The sequence below is a fragment of the Littorina saxatilis genome, linkage group LG3, assembly GCF_037325665.1.
Source record: "Littorina saxatilis isolate snail1 linkage group LG3, US_GU_Lsax_2.0, whole genome shotgun sequence".
NCBI lineage: Eukaryota > Metazoa > Mollusca > Gastropoda > Littorinimorpha > Littorinidae > Littorina > Littorina saxatilis.
The window spans coordinates 61241795-61263155 of record NC_090247.1 but is presented as its reverse complement, the minus strand read 5'-3'; the positions used below and the strand labels follow the sequence as shown (position 1 = coordinate 61263155).

The 21361-nt window shown below is 40.2% G+C and overlaps 1 protein-coding gene across 3 annotated transcripts in view; it reads left to right on the top strand.

Moving 5' to 3' along the window:
• Nucleotides 1-884: 884 nt before the first annotated feature.
• The window catches only part of LOC138962857 (radixin-like), a 31649-nt gene continuing 11172 nt past the window's right edge, over nt 885-21361 (top strand). The window contains exons 1-9 of one of the 3 annotated variants that reach the window (XM_070334822.1): nt 885-1033; nt 1760-1837; nt 10011-10094; nt 13688-13783; nt 14170-14274; nt 15517-15674; nt 16297-16380; nt 18033-18179; nt 21034-21294. In XM_070334822.1, coding sequence (XP_070190923.1) covers nt 1826-1837; nt 10011-10094; nt 13688-13783; nt 14170-14274; nt 15517-15674; nt 16297-16380; nt 18033-18179; nt 21034-21294 — 947 coding nt within the window. In that variant the 5' untranslated portion in view covers nt 885-1033; nt 1760-1825. Of the gene's footprint in view, nt 1097-1581; nt 1603-1759; nt 1838-10010; nt 10095-13687; nt 13784-14169; nt 14275-15516; nt 15675-16296; nt 16381-18032; nt 18180-21033; nt 21295-21361 lie in introns of those variants that run through there. The other 2 variants (XM_070334823.1, XM_070334824.1) reach the window with 2 other exon arrangements.

The window sequence follows — 21361 nt, the reverse complement described above, 5'->3', positions numbered from 1 at the left end:
CAACTTTAAACATTTTCAACGTTTCATACTCCCGCCCGGTGTTTATCAATGAGTTGGTCATGAACCAAACTGAGTGTTGCAGAACTCAAACCAAGTCATTCGCACAGCGGAAGACATTTTCTACCGTAAGCTACTGATCCTCAATCATGATATGTATATAAAAAAAATTTTTAAAAATGTGTACGACAAAGAGTTATTTTGACCGTCACTGACTGGGCACTTGAAAATGCACGGACAGTTCTCAGTACTTTAGATTCTTTTGATTTTTTTTTTAAATCCATGAAATGGTTGTCAGGCTGAACAGATCATTTTTATGTGTTGTCGCCTGTAAATGAATCGGTGAATAGTCAAATATTTTGCTTGTCGAGTGAAATCGCAATAACTTCTTGCAATGACACAACTGCCACTGACTGAGAAAATATTACGGGCCACGCTGTTTTATCTTGTTTTAGTTTAAATCAAATCAAATCAAACAAATTAACTTTATTATCTCACATGGACACGTAACATAAAGATTGTTACATGAAACATAAAGATTGTTAGTTAGTTTGTTACGAAGAAATGTACCAACGGCAAGTTCTTTCTTTTCCATGCTTCGCAAATGTTACTCTTTCGGCTTACAGAGTCTTGTTTACTCTTTTTCTTCCTTCACAGATACGTTGGTCTATTTCCTTCCTTCTGTTTTGTAGCAGACGACACATTTGAATAGATCACCCACGAAAGCTCACACATAAGAACCTTGGACTTGGTGTGAAACAAACACTCGCTGGTAAATCACAGAAAGCATTTTATTTCTCTTGAACAGCATTTCCCTTTCTGTTACTCAACAGTCCGACTGTAAACCGTAATCTGAAGATGAGCGTTGGAAAAAAATGAAGGGGTTGTCACAAGGCGGAAGTGTGATCGCGGTGAAAGCGAGGCTGAGAGAAATGTTCGCCAGGGGGATCTGACGAATGAGTCCCCACCCAGTGTCGGCCATTTTCACGAACCGGTTCTTCGTCAACACGGGAAGCAACTGTTGACAGTTTAAACGGTTAGTTTTCGTCTGTGTTTCATGCAGGGTATGAATGAGGAAGTACCAGAATTGTAACTGAAGGTATTTCTTATGGATGACATGCTGTTTATGTGGTAAAAAGTGCAGGGGTATGATAATTAGGGCACTTGCCAAGTGATCGTGTAGAAATGAACAGTGGACATGGGTCGGACTGATCGCAATGTCTGTATGAGGTCATCAGCGAATATTTTGTCGTTTTCGCAGTGACAGTCAGTAAATATTGCTGAAACTGTTTAGTAATTGAATGATAGCTTGTTTGGCATAGACTGCAACGTTTACTTATAAACTTTAAGCCGGGAAACCGCATTGCACGAAGCGACGGTCACACGGTGTCTCATTTTGGGCTGTGCCTCTGCGGGTCGCAAGTTGTGAATCACCGGAGGGTGAGGCTTTGCAAGCGTAGCGCATCTCGGCCGAAGCCTCGCAACTTCACTTCGTTTTGACTTGTGGGCGGCTTCGCATGTTGGAGCAGGTGCATTGTGTTCGTATGCGTGTCAAATGCTGTCAGTTCGAGATTTTTAAGCGGTCCGTGTACTTTCTTTCGCCAGGTACACACCACATTCTCACGGTTACCTTTACGAAGAAGGCGTGGCTCTGTGATCGTAGTGGGCGATAGTAGGGTTTGCCATACACTCCCAACATTTCGTAAATGCTTCCTGCTACCGTTGCCTTCTAGTAACTCACTGACTGACGTCTTATTTTCAGGTGTGAACAAGAGAGTGAAAGGACAAGGATTGTTTTTCTGAAGTTGGAAAATCAAAAACCAGCACCATGCCTCGGCCGGTGAGTACATTCAAGCGCTTATATTATCTGAAGCTTGGGTCTGTCTTCACTGTCATTATTGTGTCCAAAAGGAATGCTGGTTTGGCTGCTTAACATTCTTTGTCTTTACCTCTGGGCAAGTGTTCTCAAATCAATTGATCTTGTACTTAGCTGAAGCCTGTTTTTGTTCAACCTCAAACCTTGGCTGTAAATGTAGGTTAACCACACTTGTTAATATTCCCCAGCTAGCAGAGTTACTTGTGCTGCATCATCACCACCACCATATTTCTCTTGCTTTGGCTATGCATGTACTGATTTAGTTTGTTTGAGTAACCTGTTAACCTAAAAAGTAGATTACATTTTCGGGACTATTACTTTAATAATTTTATATAATTTAGTTAGGTCTCAAGCCTTCTCTCTAAAAGTGCATGCCTCTGATACGGACACAGACTTCTGATATGGGTCATTCTCAGAAATGGTGGTACAAAGTGTTACATACAAAGTAAAAAATAAAGTGTCAAGAAATACAAAATAATTGTTTTTACTATGAAGTCTATTGTTTGCTATACATAATAATGCAAAAATTAGACAAAAAGAGTTATTGGTTGCTGAATAAGAGACGTTTTAAAGTGTTGTATTTACGTGATGAATGTTGTAACATGGAAACCAAATTCCAACTTTAAACCACCTAAGCCTTCAATCCTTTGTGCATTTTTTATCAGTTCTGCAGTATTTTTGTGTTCTACCCAACACATTCTAGTTATGAAAGGTAAGGACTTCAACTAATATTGGTAAAAAAATGACATTTGGAACTGACTAAGGTGAAAGTCGTAACACAGAAACGAAATGCTTGAACCACTTTCGGTTCCTGTGCAACAGACATGAATCTGCACTGTTTGGCCTTTCTTGCCGGCAAAACCCGTCTGACCGAAAATAACTACACAAAACACAATTCGTCAGAGTTTGCTGTATTTGTTGAAAGTTCCTGTTGCGTTCAGATTACCCATTTTAAGTACTTGTTGAATGTCGAACATCGACGATCAGAAGATACGAGAACTTCTTGGCTACTTTGTTGCCGCTAAACTTCGCGCGTTGAGAAACTGTTGCACTCGATATCTTTCCGACGCTACATTGTCGCCAACCGCGGTGTGTAAGTTTGTGACAAAGCTTTGCAGGCTCGACAATTTAGTAAAAACCATCTTCAGTCGTGACGTAGGTCAGGAAACGACGCCATGAGTTTCAGCAAATGATATGATTCTGGTGTTTTCTGTGAATATTTGGCTGTGATTCAAAGGACTATTTTCTTGTTCGAACTTCCTGCGCGCCAAAGAGCTAAAAATAGCCGTGATGTGGCAAAGTCATGCAGCACATTGCTGTCCGATGTTCGGGCGTCGAGTCTGGAAACGATGCGTTACGACATTCAAAATTTTTTGTTCGAAGCCCCTAACTTCAAATTCAGCGTGAGTTTTTGCAAAGATGTGTTGCTACGTCCAATACTGACGTCCTGACTGTCGATTGCAGTAATTTGTTGGTGTTTGCATGTTTGCATTTAGCCATGAGACTGAAAATATTGTTGATCACGAAAGTTGTGTAACGCTTCGGCGATCCGGAAACGGCCGAACTTCGCAATTGAAAAGCACACAAAAACAACACCAACGTATAGAAACCATTTTTATTGACATACAACAATGCTTTAATGTCTCAGGAATAGATTCAGATGAAAAAAGTCGTGGTAGAAATAATTTTAATTTACTTTTTCATGATTTCAAATGTGTCACCCCTCTCACTCTCACTGTACCACCATTTCTGAGAATGACCCATATATTATCTACTAGATGAATACCCGCTTCGCCGGGTACGGCTTCGCCCGGAAGAAGTAGAGCCGAATACCCGGCTTTGCCGGGTGTACGACGGCTTTGCCGGCGCACCGTACAAAGGAAGGGAGATAAACACGCAAAACACTGGAGAAGATAAGGAAAAGTTACTGGGAATGGATGTACAGAAAAACCAAAATCGGTTCAGCGCTGAGAGCGCGCACGTGTTCAAAATTTTCCACGATTGTGTCCGGGGTCTACCTGAATATGCCCACCAAATTTGAAGCAGATCCATAGAGAACTTTGGCCGTGAATCGTAAACAGGCAGACACACACAAGCCGTCTATAGATATAGACGATTATCACTATCAGAAGAACATTTCATACCCCATCATGGCGCATTTTGCCCTTGGTTTATGAAAAAGAACATAAAACTTATTTTCAGAAAGTTAAAATTTAACATAGCTCATCATTCTGTCATAATGCTCACTTCCTGTGCCATCAATAGTATTTCATTTAAAACCTTTATGAAGGCTAGTTAGTTAAGAGTTCTTACCATGGACAGTAAAGTCAAGATGTGGAAGTCAAATGGTCTTAAGCATTCTGATGCATGCAATCGACAAATTTACTTAAATCACTATCAGGCATGTTTTAGGTTTTCAACAGCTACATATATTTTTTATTTGCTGTTAAGAAATATTTTAATTTCCTTATGGAGAAGGAAGAAATAAAGAAACTACCCTTATTCTTCCGTAAATGCTCACTGAGTCACTGTACAACTACTAGGCTGCATTGTAGGAAAATCCTTGTGTGAGCTAAAACAAAAAGTCAAAAGGTACAAGAAGCAGCTAACCCTTAGCAAGGTCGTTGTTTTTCTGCTACTGTGTTACTGTTACTGTTAGTCATTTCCTTGTGGAAATTGGAAAGATGTGGTGTGTGTTCACGTCTCATGCATGCACAGCTGACTTGCAGCAACAGTTGTTTGAGATATTGAGTTCTGCATTAAATAAAGAAGATTAGAACCAGTTATTGTTGTCAGTTGTGACTAACAGTAACTGTTGTTTTTAATTTAAAGGAGGGTTAGGACTAGTAGGAATGTCTGCATGATACAGTGAAGAAAAGCACTCTTTAGTCCCCGCTCCATAAAGGGTCAATTATTGTGAACAAGAACTGATGGTTTTCTTGTTGTTTTTCGCCTTTGTACCTTGTACAAATAGTACCGACTATAGAATGTATAACTATTAATAATGCTGTTACTGTTAGTGTGTCTGGTGATATTCCAAGCAAAAGTAAACTCTAAAGGTTACAAAGGACAAGACAGAACGTAGATTTTATTCCAGTGTTCTTCAGGCAAATCTAAGATCTATAAGACTTTTATTGTTCCCCAGCAAGCTCTGGCAGGATGGCCCCAAAAGATTGTTATTATTAAGCCAAGCCTGTATGATGAGAGAGGATGAGCAGTGTATAAGATATGTTGGCATTGTTTGCTGTAGTGGGGCCAAAGCTGAAGAGGTGCACATGGTAGGCTGACACCCCCCCCCCCACATGTTGTTTTTCCGCTACACCTGTGGGTGGGGTTAGGGGGTGGGTGACTCATGATGAAAGTGAAGGGGAGCCTGCTGGTGGTACATCAGCCACAATCACCGCGCTCTTTGATTGCATTGGTCTCTTCTATTTTTTTCAAGCAGCCTCCCTCTTGTCTAATTTTAGAGCATCCACTCTCTTTTCTATTTTTAGAGAATCCACCCTCTTGTCTATTTTTAGTCCATCACTTTGTCTTCTATTTTTAGACCATGTTTGCTTTGTTTCCCTTTCATTTACGCTGTTGTTGGACCGCGCCCCACCCCAGACCCGTCTGATTCAATGGTTGGCAAACGTTGAGCTTTTACAATGACAGTACAAGTACAACATTGTTATTAACTTACGTGGACTAATATTGCAAGACAGATGATTTACTATTTGCAAGCTTCTGATTTCATATTCTTTCTGTTTGCCTCACTTCTTTGTTACGGTATTACTATTAGTTTTGCTGTTTGATTTCTGTCTGTGATGATGGAATAACATTTTCTTGTGGATCTCTTTTCCTAAAGAAAAATGTGTGTAATATTAAAGTGAGTATACTCCTTCCTGTGTGTACCTGAATAAAGCAAATCTCAGTTCAACTTCAAGTACTTTAATCTGTGTTTGGTGTGATGAATGCATACATGTTCGTTCAGGCCTATTAATTCCTCAGTCGTATTTCTTCACTTGCCCTGAGATTCAAACGAAAAGTATTCAGTAATTTACCCAGTTCAGGATTTAAGAATTCATGTTCGCAAGGATTTAAATCCGCTGATGCAGAAATATTCTCCGATGTTTGGGGGAAAAGGAGGGTAACTCGTATTTTAATTATTCGGCTTGCCTGAAGACATAGCCTGACACTAGACTATCATTAACAAATCGTGTTACATGAATCACACACTTGAAATGAGTGTTTACAACGCAGATCCCCTGTTGCTCTTGGCTTCTGTGCGAAACTGTGGATGTTTTTCCTATGCCAAATTTTGCTTATAACTTCCTTCTTGACTCGACCACTTAGGCAAGATTCTAACTATTTCTATACTTAGCAGTCCTCGCATGAGTACCTTAGTATGAACTTGAAAGCATGTTTGACTTCCTGCATTCCTTTAGCTTTGTGGTAGTCACCTTGGTGTCTTCTCTCATCTTGTAAGAATTGGATGGGGGGGAGACAGCACAGGCATTGACTGGTTCAACCTTTATTGATATGGGTCATTCTCAGAAATGGTGGTACAGTGAGAGTGAGAGGGGTGACACATTTGAAATCATGAAAAAGTAAATTAACATTATTTCTACCACGACTTTTTTCATCTGAATCTATTCCTGAGACATTAAAGCATTGCTGTATGTCAATAAAAATGGTTTCTATACGTTGGTGTTGTTTTTGTGTGCTTTTTAATTGCGAAGTTCGGCCGTTTCCGGATCGCCGAAGCGTTACACGACTTTCGTGATCAACAATATGTTCAGTCTCATGGCTAAATGCAAACATGCAAACACCAACAAATTACTGTAATTGACAGTCAGGACTTCAGTATTGGACGTAGCAACACATCTTTGCAAACACTCAAGCTGAATTTGAAGTTAGGGGCTTCGAACAAAAAATTTGGAATGTCGTAACGCATCGTTTCCAGACTCGACGCCCGAACATCGGACAGCAATGTGCTTCATGACTTTGCCACATCACGGCTATTTTTAGCTCTTTGGCGCGCAGGAAGTTCGAACAAGAAAATAGTCCTTTGAATCACAGCCAAATATTCACAGAAAACACCAGAATCATATCATTTGCTGAAACTCATGGCGTCGTTTCCTGACCTACGTCACGACTGAAGATGGTTTTTACTAAATTGTCGAGCCTGCAAAGCTTTGTCACAAACTTACACACCGCGGTTGGCGACAATGTAGCGTCGGAAAGATATCGAGTGCAACAGTTTCTCAACGCGCGAAGTTTAGCGGCAACAAAGTAGCCAAGAAGTTCTCGTATCTTCTGTTCGTCGATGTTCGACATTCAACAAGTACTTAAAATGGGTAATTAATCTGAACGCAACAGGAACTTTCAACAAATACAGCAAACTCTGACGAATTGTGTTTTGTGTAGTTATTTTGAGTCAGACGGGTTTTGCCGGCAAGAAAGGCCAAACAGTGCAGATTCATGTCTGTCGCACAGGAACCGAAAGTGGTTCAAGCATTTCGTTTCTGTGTTACGACATTCACCTTAGTCAGTTCCAAATGTCATTTTTTTACCAATATTAGTTGAAGTCCTTACCTTTCATAACTAGAATGTGTTGGGTAGTAAACAAAAATACTGCAGAACTGATAAACAATGCACAAAGGATTGAAGGCTTAGGTGGTTTAAAGTTGGAATTTGGTTTCCATGTTACAACATTCATCACGTAAATACAACACTTTAAAACGTCTCTTATTCAGCAACCAATTACTCTTTTTGTCTAATTTTTGCATTATTATGTATAGCAAATAATAGACTTCATAGTAAAAACAATTATTTTGTATTTCTTGACACTTTATTTTTTACTTTGTATGTAACACTTTGTACCACCATTTCTGAGAATGACCCATATATATGTAATTTAAATGCCCAATTTTTGTTGTCCTTCAGAAGACTTCATTTATTTGAGTCCTGCTTTCGTCGTCCTTTAGTTTATGGCATGATATGAAGAGTCTCAAGCCTGTCAGTATAGAGCTGTAGAAAAAAAAAGTGTTTCAGGCGTTGCTACATGTGTGACAGATTTTTGATTTTAACCTGCTTCTGGTAATACTGGTAATACTGATGCATCACATGTCCTGGCAGTTATTGAAGATGTCACTGGATTGGTGTTCTTGTTTTCAATGTCAGAAATAAAATGCTGTATCACAAACTTCTGCTTTGAGTTAGACCCAGCCTGCTGTGCGCTGTCATGGAAGTTCAACCTTCTAGTTCTATTGTTCTAATTTGTAGTTCTTTAGTATACCACATGTACACCAACTACAAGCTCCCTCTCTTTCGTTGAGGATGGGCAGGGACAGTACCGACTAGTAGTATGGAGTTGTTCAAATTGTTGACTTAAGTTTCAATGAAACTCACAACACAAACCCATTTTCTCAACAACAAAAAAACCATGTTAGAGGCTTATACAGAAAAGCGGTCCCTTGCAGCCTTATCTACCTGTTCACATTCAGATTTACTCGTATGATAACCATATGTACTTCCTCAGAATCTATACTTTTTAGCCTTAGAACTTATGTAAGGTTCTAATTTAGAACAGAAGTTTGATACTTGAGCAGTGTGTCACTGTCCGCAACAGTAGACCTTGCTCTGGGTGTAACTTAGGCCCCAAAAAAAAAGTCTGTTTATGGTATCCCGACCGACCCTATTTTTTTTGCCCGACCCTAGACTTTTTTTGGCATTTGGGTAAGAAAGAAAAAGGGGGAAAAGGTCTTTGTTTTTTGGCAAAATAACTTAAAAATATGGGGGTTTTTTTGAGAGAAAAATAAATCCGACCGACCCTATTTTTTTGCCTTTGTTACCGTAAACAGACTTTTTTTGTGGCCTTATACACCTCTTGCTTCAGGCTGAGTGTTGACGTGATAATGAAATAACAGTGACAGTGGATAGCATTATTGTGGGTGGTGTTGACGTGATAATGAAATAACAGTGACAGTGGATAGCATTATTGTGGGTGGTGTTCACGTGATAATGAAATAACAGTGACAGTGGATAGCATTGTTGTGGGTGGTGTTCACGTGATAATGAAGTGACAGTGGATAGCATTATTGTGGGTGGTGTTGACGTGATAATGAAATAACAGTGACAGTGGATAGCATTATTGTGGGTGGTGTTCACGTGATAATGAAATAACAGTGACAGTGGATAGCATTGTTGTGGGTGGTGTTCACGGGAAATAATGATCTCATTCACAGTTTTGACTGCTCCCTTAGTTATCTGATGGGCAGCTTTAATACATGCAGTAATGTGCAAGATTTGCATGTCAAACATACATTAACTGATGGAGTTGCACACTGTATGAATACAAAATCAAATGTAACAGATTCATTTGTTTTTTGAATGCGGGCATGTTTTGCTAACAATTTGATTTCACTGATAATTAGTACAAAAAGGTGTACTTGGGAGTGTCTGTAGTGTTCCGAAGTGTCCTTTTACAAGTTCGTATTTTCAGCAAGCAGTTTCATAACACCATTTACAGTTGCTTCAATCTATACAGTGTTGTGTATTTTCCTTATATTTATAACCCAGGCCTAGGACAATATGTCCCATGTACACTAAAATTTCATCATAGGAAAGTAAAAGCAGGAAGGTTGTTTTGTTATTGAGGTTGCTTTCCCCATCTTGCAGGCTTGGGAATTTAACAGATCTAAATATCAGTGCAATGTCAGTGTCAACATGTTTTCAGGCTAATTGTTATACAAATAAAGTATCCAATTAAACTATTGAAAGCCATTTAAGAGTGACCCTTTGAACAACACAAATTGTATGTAACATGCAGTTAAAATTGGGCTGTTAAGTTATATCATGGGGAGAACTGTTCTGTGGAATTCAGGATTACAGATACACAAAACGTGAGATGGAACTTTAGAAACCAAATTAATGTAAATTATGCACAACACATTCTGAATACTAAACTATGAACCTGACCTTTTGGCTGATGAGGAAGAAGCACACGGGCAAAATGATGTGCAATATTCAGTTTTAAAGAGTACCGGGAATGTATGATAAATGTACCCAGAGAATGCATGATAAATGTATCAATCACAGCAAATGTTTACAGTTTTGATTCATGCAGTAACATTGATTGTGTGTATGTGTGCAGGTCAATGTACGCGTCACCACCATGGACGCGGAACTGGAGTTTGCCATCCAGCCCAACACCACAGGCAAACAGCTCTTCGACCAGGTTTGTGCCATCATTTTCTGTCTCACACACCCACTGTTATACATCCTTGAAATATTTAGAAGTAGCAATAAGCTACAGATCTCGATCGTTTGCTGTTTCAACTTTGTCTAGGTCTCTTGTAAATCACAGGTGGATGACTCTTATTGTGTTTTTACTGTAATTTGTCCTTTTTATATTTAGTCAAGTTTTGACTAAATATTTTAACATCGAGGGGGGATCGAAACGAGGGTCGTGGTGTGTGTGTGTGTAGAGCGATTCAGAGTAAACTACTGGACCGATCTTCATGAAATTTTTCATGAGAGTTCCTGGGTATGATATCCCCAGACGGTTTTTTTCCTTTTTTCGATAAATGTCTTTGATGACGTCATATCGTAATCCGGCATTTTGTAAAAGTTGAGGCGGCACTGTCACACCTTCATTTTTCAATAAAATTGATTGAAATTTTGGCCAAGCAATCTTCGACGAAGGCCGGACTTTGGTATTGCCTTTCAGCTTGGAGGCTTAAAAATTAATTAATGACTTTGGTCATTAAAAATCTGAAAATTGTAATTAAATTATTTTTTTTGTAAAACGATCTAAATTTACGTTTATCGTATTCTTTATCATTTTCTGACTCCAAAAACATATAAATATGTTATATTTGTCAGGGATGAGATTCTTCCGTCGATTGGCGGAATTCCGCCCAAAAGTTCATTCCCAGGACCATTTTTCTGAATCGTCTAAATCCGTTGAGAAAAAATGGGGGGGTTATTCCATTGGATTCGATCTGTAAAGTCCTACCTACAACCCTAAAGTCGATTGTATGCTTCTACTGCTCGGACTCATTTCCAAGTCTTTTTTTATGGTGAAAGTGTCAAAAAATCTTCAGCTTCAGGGGGCTTTGCCCCCTGACCCCCACCAGAGGCGTTGCCCCTGGACCCCACTGGGGGCCTTCAGCGGCCCGCAGACCCCCACCAAATAATTTCCTCCCAAAACACTTTTAGGGAATCTCATCTCTGATTTGTATTAAAAACAAACTCTGAAAATTAAAAATATAAAAATTATGATTAAAATTAAATTTCCGAAATCGATTTAAAAACAATTTCATCTTATTCCTTGTCCATTCCTGATTCCAAAAACATATAGACATGATATGTTTGGATTAAAAACACGTTCAGAGAGTTAAAAAGAATAGAGATATAGAAAAGCGTGCTATCCTCCTCAGCGCAACCGCTCCAGCGCTTTTCTGGATTGTTAATTTCACTGCCTTTGCCACGAGCGGTGGACAGACGATGCTACGAGTGTATGGTCTTGCGGAAAAAATGCAATGTGTTCAGTTTCATTCTGTGAGTTGACTGGGCTTGACTAAATCAGTAAATGTTGTATTTTCGCCTTACGCGACTTGTTTTTTCATTGGAATGATGTGTCACTCAGTATCACTGGTTGCTGTTTAGTTCAGCATTCGTAGCACACACACTTGAACCTGGTCTGCGCTGAGAAACAAGCAAGAGAGAGAAAGATGCAGAAACTCGGCTGTATTCTTTTCTTTCCGTTTTTATTGTCCCAATCAGCTCGAGGCAAACGCTAAAGAAGCTTCAAACAGAAAGAAGAAACTTGCTGCATAGCGCTCACACCTTGCTGTTGCCTAACTGTCCCTCCTTTCCATTTTTGCTGACCCCCTCTCTTCCCCTCTCCCCCTTCTCTCTGCCCCCTCCCCCCTCAGCTACACTGTATGCCATTCATGGGTTGAGCTCTGCCCAACAACAACACTCCTTGCAAACACTCTTTCATCCCAGAAGAGAAGGGAGAGAGAAAGTTAGTGTCTTGCACCTAGAGCCCAGGCTACAAAGTGTTGTGTTGTCCTAAAAAGGGAGAAAGTGGCAAAAAGGATCAGGACTAGTGAAGAGGAAGCAGGTGCAAATAGGTTGAAGTTGCTGGGCTGTTAGGCGTTCATTGAAAGTTAGTGTGTGACTGTACACTATAGGCTAGTCCAGTAGGATTTGCATAGTTTGATGTGGGATTGTTAGTCAGAGTGACAGCTGAATTTTAATAGAAAGGGAGGGTTTGCTGTGTGTTTGTGTGTGTGTGTCTCTCTCTCTCTCTGTCTCTCTCTCTTATTGTATTGTAATTAACTTAACTTCTATTTCTTCTTGTTATTAATCGAGTTACCCTCAATGGGCGAGGGCCAGATGAAAAAAAAAGCGTGTTTATTCGCTTATTCCGTTACCCTCGATAAATAAAGTTCAATTCAGTTTCTCTCTCTCTCTCTCTCTCTCTCTCTCTCTCTCTCTCTCTCTCTCTCTCTCTCTCTCTCTCTCTCTCTCTCTCTCTCTCTCTCTCTCTCTCTCTCTCTCTCTCTCTCTCTCCCTCTCTCTCTCTCTCTCTCTCTCTCTCTCTCTCTCTCTCTCTCTCTCTCTCTCTCTCTCTCTCTCTCTCTCTCTCTCTCTCTCTCTGCAGTATGCCAATGGTATGTGGTACAGTGGAACCCCCTTAGTTTAGACCTCCCAATTTGAGACTGACTCCCTTTTTGAGATCCTGTTTTCTCAGATTTTTGGAGGTTTTAAAACTATGGGGGGGGGGGGGGGGGTTCCACTGTACAAAGTATGCCTGCTGTTTGAATCAGGTTGAATGGTAGTCTCTGGGACAGTGGAAGTTTTACATGGTGACAGGGACAAGGGAGGTGGAGGGGAGGTAATGAGTGTGCATACATCATTACATGGTCTGACTCAGTCTGGGTGTCAGTCTGTAAACAAGCATTGGAGTGGAAAGAGAGCGTTGACTTTGCACAGATTTGTGTACTGTTTGCTGCTGGGTTTGGGTGTGTCTGGTCGACGTGATCATTAGTTTACACGTACACATTTACAACTGTGTTCCATTGAATCACTGTGGATGATTGAAGTGTGCCTAATCAGCTTAAACCTCAATTTTAACACTAACAGACACAGAATCTGATTGAAAATTCAGTTCAGCAGGAACATCTAACAACATATTATGGATTTGATATCTCTTAGTCTTAGTGTGAGATGATAGGCTATTGACTTAGTCTTTGTTTCTTGTCCTGAATTACTACAGACATATTGTATCAATGCAGACATGTTCATGATGTTGTAATTACTACAGATAGACATGATGTATCGATATTGTGAGTTCTATCAGCTCCTTTATTGACTCAATTCTAGGTTTGCAAGTCTCATTCTCAGCAAGAGGATGACACTGTGTAGTGCATGTTACACTTTATATAATGATGCTGTGGGTGTGGGAGGGACCATGTCGGTGTTAAAGGCAGCCATTCAGCATGCTTTTGTAGAGCCTTGGTGATTTCTTTCTTTCCTGTGCACCCCCCCCCCCCCACACACACACACACACACACTAACACACTACACTACACTCTCTCCTTTACGTGGGCTTACCTCCTATGGTCCCCATAGTCACTTCAACTTTAGATTAATTCAGCCATAAAATGATAAATACAAGGCATGTAGTGATGTACAGGTTCATGTGTGCGTTTATGAAAAGCTCAAGCTCCAAATTTATGAAGAATCTGAATGTATACAAGCAGGTATTTACTGTGTAACCTTCATTTTGTTTAAAGGCTGTTTGCTGTGTTGTTTCAGGTGGTGAAAACCATAGGTCTGCGTGAGATCTGGTTCTTTGGTCTCCAGTACCTTGACAGCAAGGGTTACAGCACGTGGCTCAAGCTCAACAAAAAGGTAACGCAATTTTGTAACGGAGAAATTAGCAAACTATAGTTTTGAAGAACCATACCGATATAATTGCAACCAGAATTTGTGTTCCGTGGATAAATACATGTACTCATTTTGTCACAGTAGCTCTGTACTGGCAGTTACAATAACAGTTGATATTTGTAAAATGATGTACTGGTTAAAGCACAAGGAAGGATGAAACGTCACCATTAAAGGGGAGGGGGGTTGGTGTTTAATTTCCTGCATCATTGCTCTCAGACAGTCTCATGTATTATATTGTGATATAAAATGTGGGAATTGTTTTAACATCCCAACCTTTTGTCTCTCACATGCGTTCTGTGTATGTGTGCTTCGAACAGTATTAACTCCCATCGTTGTTTCTGCATTCACAGGTGCTCAGTCAGGATGTCAGAAAGGAGACCCCACTGCAGTTCAAGTTCAGGGCAAAGTTTTTCCCTGAGGATGTGTCGGAGGAGTTGATCCAGGAAATCACACAGGTAGAACACAGTAGCTCATATAAGTTACAAGTACTACTTTACCTGTGCTGTGTTACGTTTACCTGCTCACCTGTAGAGCAAGCAGCTGGTTTCTCTGAATGTGGTCTGCCTGCCTTTGGGGCTAAAGGGAAGTAGGAGTGATGAGGAAATTGAACATGAAGTTTTTAAGTTTTGTTTTGGCCAGAGGGTTTGAAGATTCATACCGTTAGTTTGTGCTTGAAGGATTTTCCTAGTGCTTTGATATTTTGCCATCGAGGGCTTTTGAATGTTAAATTGATCGATTAGAGATAATGTATTCTTTTGATTCCTTTGATTTCATGACTGAACAGGTAATTTGGTCCAAACTGTGACTAATAAGGTACTTAGAACGTGTGTCTTAATTACTGAGCTCCTTAGAATGGTTTCATTAAGTTTTTATACCATTGTAAAATCAAATCGCTCACATGCACAGTAACACGCACGTTCTGTAAGGTATTTTTAGTTTCAATACAAGAACATAATGAACTAAACAATAGAGTTGCAAAAAGTCACAATGATTAGAAAAGAACATGACAGATAGGATCAAATACTTTGCACTAAAAATAAAAGAATTGTGTTGAATTTTGCCAATCCTTTGGGAACTGGCAAGAGAACATTGATATCCCTTAGGCAATGATACGAAAAGTTTCATGTATACTTACGATATCACACTTGTCTGTGTGGTATTGAGTAAAACACTGTGTGGATATGATGATATGGGAAGGGAAAAAATAGACTGATTAGTATATGTTCATACACAATGGGTTCCCTTTTGTCTGTCTACACAGTCCTGTTCTCATACAGTTAATGTTTATCTTTTTATCTCCAGATAATGTTTATCTTGTGCTGATTGTTTTCAGGAGTCAGTTTACTGTATGTGCATGTATTTCTCACCATATCGGAAGACTCGGGGGCCAAGGTAGCTCAGTTGGTACAGCACTGGACTTGTGATCCTAGGGTCGTAGGTTCGAATCTGGGCTGGGACAGACACGGGTCAACTTTATGTGCAGGCACAGAGATGGTATCCATGATCCACTCCCGTGTTACCACTGTGGGTGTTAAAGATCTCGGTCATTCTGCCATAAGTGCAGGTGGCTGGTTATACCTAAACACGCTTTCGCCTGGGTAGTGCGACCCTGTTGCCGCTAGCTTTCCACTGGGAGGAAGTGAGCCGAATTTCCCAGCGATGGGACAATAAAGTAATGAAAATGTGTGTGTGTGCAGCGTATGTTCTTCCTGCAAGTGAAGGAGGGGATCCTGAGCGATGAGATCTACTGCCCCCCAGAGACTGCTGTGCTTCTGGCCTCCTACGCCTGTCAGGCCAAATACAGTGACTTCTCTACTACCGAGTCGTTGGCAAACGACCGTCTTCTTCCTCAGAGGTCAGTTGCTTTTTGCACAGCTTAACTGTTATTTGTGTTGACATTTGGCATCAGTTTATGTTACTTTTATTGTGGAGCAGGTCAAGTTCAAATATTTGGCTTCAAGATTTTTAGGGGCTGCCTAGTTATGAATGTTAGAGTCTTTGTGTTATATGTGATCAAATAAAATAAGAACATCTGAACAGTTAACATTGGTGGTTCATAAACATGAAGACAAACGGAACACTACAACCTTGCAAAGAAATGTACTGACTAATACGATTCTTATATATAACCAAAATTCTTGCTGAATACAAATAGTCTTTCCGTAAATATCTGTTAGGCCACACACAAAAAATAGTCTGTTTACAGTATCCCGACCGACCCTATTTTTTTGCGCGACCCTAGACTTTTTTTTGGCTTTTGGAAAAGAAAAAAAAATCCCGACCTACCGACCCTATTTTTTGTGTGCCTATGTTACCGTAAACAGGCTATTATATTTGTTTGGCCTTACCTGTTGTTTCTACATTTACACTGCAAGTCTAATTGACAGGTGCTTGGCCTAAATCCTGCATGGTTTTTGTTGTTTAATCGTGTGTTGAAGACATGGTAATGACCCCTTCTGGTTGTTCTATCTTTGCAGAGTGTACGATCAACACAAGCTGACCAAGGAACAGTGGGAGGACAGGATAAAGAGCTGGTGGGCAGAACACAAGGCCATGATGAGGTCAGTGTTCTACTACAGGCATACACGCACACACACACGTACACACGCAGGTACACACATACATACACATACACACACACACATACACACACACTCATACACAAGCAGGTACACATACCCACACACATACACATACACACATACACAAGCAGGTAGACTTATACATATGCACCCTCCCCCCAACCAAATACTACTACTGTCTATAACCACCACCCAAGGGACCACCAGCCGAACAGGGTCTTTATAGACAGGTCATTATAAACAAGAGGCGAAGCCTTCAAGGCTCACGTAAGAAATCGACAAACAGTAACACAAACTCAATCACTTCGTCACACACACACACACACACACACACACACACAGAGTAAGCGGCATAGGTGACACTGTGCAAGAAAGCGAGACACTAGATCTAGATCTGAATGGCCGATTTCGAAGAAAAAACTAGTCTCGGCCCGCTCATAATAACAATGACCGAGACTTTCAGTAATTCCTTCGCGTGACGTCTAACCCTCTTACCGTCTTCAAATGTTGTGACGTCTTCAAATGTTAAAGTTTCTACCACAGACATACATACTTACGCACGCACGCACGCACGCACGCACGCACAGACAGACAGACAAAAGTTAGCATCGCATAGGCTACACTTACGTGAGCCAAAAAGGAGAACATATGGGAAAGAAATTCGCTGATTTGTTTTGGTGGTCGCCAGGGCAGGTTTGACCATATCATTTATTGTTTGCACAAGTTCCTGAGCCCAGTTACATTGCGTGGAAAATGTGTTATCCCGTAAAACTAAAAGGGTGGAAATTGTTACTGAAGTATAAGTAGATTTACTATCACATTTGAAATCGCGGGCGAGTGAGGTGACCGGCTTTTCACGTGCCGCATTTGTTCATCGTGGCAGGAAAAAAGTGAACATTGAGCAAACACTTTGGTTTAATGATCAGCAACTTTACCAAACAGGTGTATTCAACCTATCTGTTTGACCCTGTATAACATTGTTTTGAGAAAGGTTCATTGTTGTGTGATGTTGAATCAAACTTTGTACAACTATATGCTGTTTAACCGTAGAAAAGATTTGCAGGCAGTTTTTGAGTCACTTGAGAAAAAGTGACTATGTAGACACCACCTTAACGTTGGACTTTTCTCGGAAACTATCAAAGCGATCGGGCTCATATTTTGTTTAGTCGTGACCTCCAATGACCTCTACACTTTAACGATGGTTTCGTTGACCTTTGACCTTTTTCAAGGTCACAGGTCAGCGTCAAAGGAAAAATTAGACATTTTATATCTTTGACAAAGTTCATCGGATGTGATTGAAACTTTGTAGGATTATTCTTTACATCAAAGTATTTACATCTGTAGCCTTTTACGAACGTTATCAGAAAAACAAGGGAGATAACTTGCCTTTTCTGTTCGGCAACACACAACTTAACGTTGGGCTTTTCTCGGAAACTATAAAAGTGACCGGGCTCAAATTTTATGTGAACGTGACTCATTGTGTTGTGAATAGCAATTTCTTCCTGTCCATCTGATGCCTCATATAATATTCAGAACTGCGAAAGTGACTCGATCGAGCGTTTGCTCTTCTTGTTTTCTTTTTTAAATGCTTTGTTGGTTTATCAATGGTTTTATCGACTTGTTATCTGCAGGGATGATGCTATGATGGAATACCTGAAGATTGCCCAAGATCTGGAAATGTACGGTGTCAACTACTTTGAGATCAAGAACAAGCGCGGCACAGATCTGCTTCTTGGTGTGGATGCCCTTGGCCTCAATGTTTATGAGAAGGAGGACAGGTGAGGCTTAGAGGAGTTGAATGCAAAGTTTGATGAAAGATGTAGTAGGAAAGTACCCAATTTTGAGACGTTTTCTGTTGAATCAAGTTGATAACAAGAATACCTTGACCAAGATACAGCTGTAGTGCGTTACTTTTGTGGGCAATTCAGTGGTATGAAGTATGAACCTTTTCTTTAGGAGTATACAAGAGCAGTAGCAGTTTTGAGCGAGATCTGTTTGAGAAAAGAAAAAGAAAAGTCTAAATGGAACAATGTAACAGGCAGGTTTCACAGTATTGTGTTCAGCAATTTACTATTTACACACTCAAATTCTACAAAATAAATGTTGGCACACAATTCAAAGGACATGTTTTTCCAACAAAGTGAGTTTGTTACAACTAAAAACAGTAAATTTTTTTATAGTCCTGGTCCTTATTTATATCTAAAAACCAGGCGCAAAGCGGCATACCCTGAAAACGCAAAAAAAGCAATACGGTCATCCTATGCATGCATATAGCTCATATAGCCAAAACCGTTGAAGATAGAAAGACATTTATTGAACAAAAAATATGCCCCACATCATTCTTAACAAGTTTTGTTCTTGTATGTACATCAAAATATTGATTCTCAAATGAATGGTTTGAAAAAATACGACTTCCGGCAGACCTAGACCGTTTTGAAGGAAAAAACCGTCTTTTTTTTCAAACCATTCCATGGCCATCAATATTTTCATATACATGTAAGACCAAAACGTGTTAAGACTGGTGTTGTGCATCTAGTTTGTTCAATAAATGTCTTTCTATCTTCAATGGTTTTGGCTAGATGAGGTAACAAGAGAAGGATATGGGCATTGGAATTACGTCAACATTTCGAGCATTGTCACAGATGAAACATTTACTGCAGGGTGCTCCTGATTAACAAACCGAGCAAAACTGAAAATTATTGAAGAGAAGACATGTCTGAACAGTTTATAAAGAGACAAGTTTGCAATCATTTGTAAACACCATTATTGTATGGAGGAGTAACTGTTCCCCTACCCCCTAAGAAGGTATTTCTGTCCGTCAACCACGTGAGCGATCGCCACAAATCGAGGCATCACTCGCATTTCAGTTTGGACACACCGGCTGATTGCAAATGCACAGTACGTGTTTCGACACTGAAACTTGACGATTGAGCGTCAAAATAGTTTCTTAAAACAGTCGAAAATGGAGTTAAATGTGACTTTAACACTCAGTGGCGATCGCTAGAGTGGCGATTGTTACTAGACGGACACTAGAAAACCTCAGAAAATGTAATTACTTTGCGATTTTTTTAACTGAAAAACTGTTGCGGTCTTTTTCTGTCGAGCGCGAGCGTCAACGTAAAACAACGTGAGGTCACTTCCTCCCCAAACGGTTAGTTTTTGAATGAAAAGAAAAATGTGGCGATCGTTACATTGTTTAGACGGACAGGATCGCAACTTTGAAACTCGGGTCACCGTGCCTCGATCAAGGGCAAATTGACCTCGGCAACATTATAACTCACTTCAAGGGTGCACAAACTTGTATTTACAGTATACAAAATTAGGTAAACTTGTGTTTTTGAGTCACTTGAGAAAAAGTGACTCTATGTAATCGGTCAGTGTTAGTCTGTCTGGCCGGCCGGCCGTCCGTAGACACCACCTTAACGTTGGACTTTTCTCGGAAACTATCAAAGCGATCGGGCTCATATTTTGTTTAGTCGTGACCTCCAATGACCTCTACACTTTAACGATGGTTTCGTTGACCTTTGACCTTTTTCAAGGTCACAGGTCAGCGTCAAAGGAAAAATTAGACATTTTATATCTTTCTCGGAAACTATCAAAGCGATCGGGCTCATATTTTGTTTAGTCGTGACCTCCAATGACCTCTACACTTTAACGATGGTTTCGTTGACCTTTGACTTTTTTCAAGGTCACAGGTCAGCGTCAAAGGAAAAATTAGACATTTTATATCTTTGACAAAGTTCATCGGATGTGATTGAAACTTTGTAGGATTATTCTTTACATCAAAGTATTTACATCTGTAGCCTTTTACGAACGTTATCAGAAAAACAAGGGAGATAACTAGCCTTTTCTGTTCGGCAACACACAACTTAACGTTGGGCTTTTCTCGGAAACTATAAAAGTGACCGGGCTCAAATTTTATGTGAACGTGACTCATTGTGTTGTGAATAGCAATTTCTTCCTGTCCATCTGATGCCTCATATAATATTCAGAACTGCGAAAGTGACTCGATCGAGCGTTTGCTCTTCTTGTTGTCCTGTGAAATCACAATTAGTTTCGATGCTCTTGATATCGCTATGCGGACGGACAGATCCGAATCCCCATACATTTTTTTTGCGGAGCTAGTATAAGTTAGAATTTGTGTTATGGATATCGATTGTTGTTGAAAAACAATCATTTCAATGTGTTCTGGCACTCTCAACCACCACAGCATTGATACTTGTGCATGTGTGTGTTGGAATTTAGTTCTTTGTTTAGTGATGCTGTGGCAAAAGTAAATTCATCCGTCCGTATTTTGACGATCGCCACCATTCACACGCACATAAATAAACACATTATAAAAAATTTCAACTTTTATTTTCAAAAAAGTATTTAAACAACAACTAGTTTGCATGTTAATACAACAAATACAGCAGATTCTCACAGATATGGATTTAAAAGACTAAGCAAATCTGAGACTATCAAAATGGCCTAATACCATGAAACCTGCCCACAGCATATGCATTTTGGTGTGATTTTTGGTTTGTGTGTGTGTGAGTATGCACATGCATAGTGTGTGAGTGCGTATATATATGTGCAACTTTCTTATGCGTTAGAGAGGAAAAAAACTGTATCATTCCGTCATCCTTTCAGACTAACGCCCAAGATCGGTTTCCCCTGGAGTGAGATCAGAAACATCTCCTTCAACGACAAGAAGTTTGTCATCAAGCCGATCGACAAGAAGGCCCCCGACTTTGTGTTCTACGCTCCCCGCCTGCGCATCAACAAGCGTATCCTGGCCCTGTGCATGGGAAACCACGAGCTGTACATGCGCCGTCGCAAGCCCGACACCATCGAGGTGCAGCAGATGAAGGCACAGGCCCGTGAAGAGAAACTGGCCAAGCAGCAGGAGAGGTAAAACATGGGTGGGATTCTTCCGGAAATCCGGATTCGATTATGGCCTTTTTGAGTCACTTGAGAA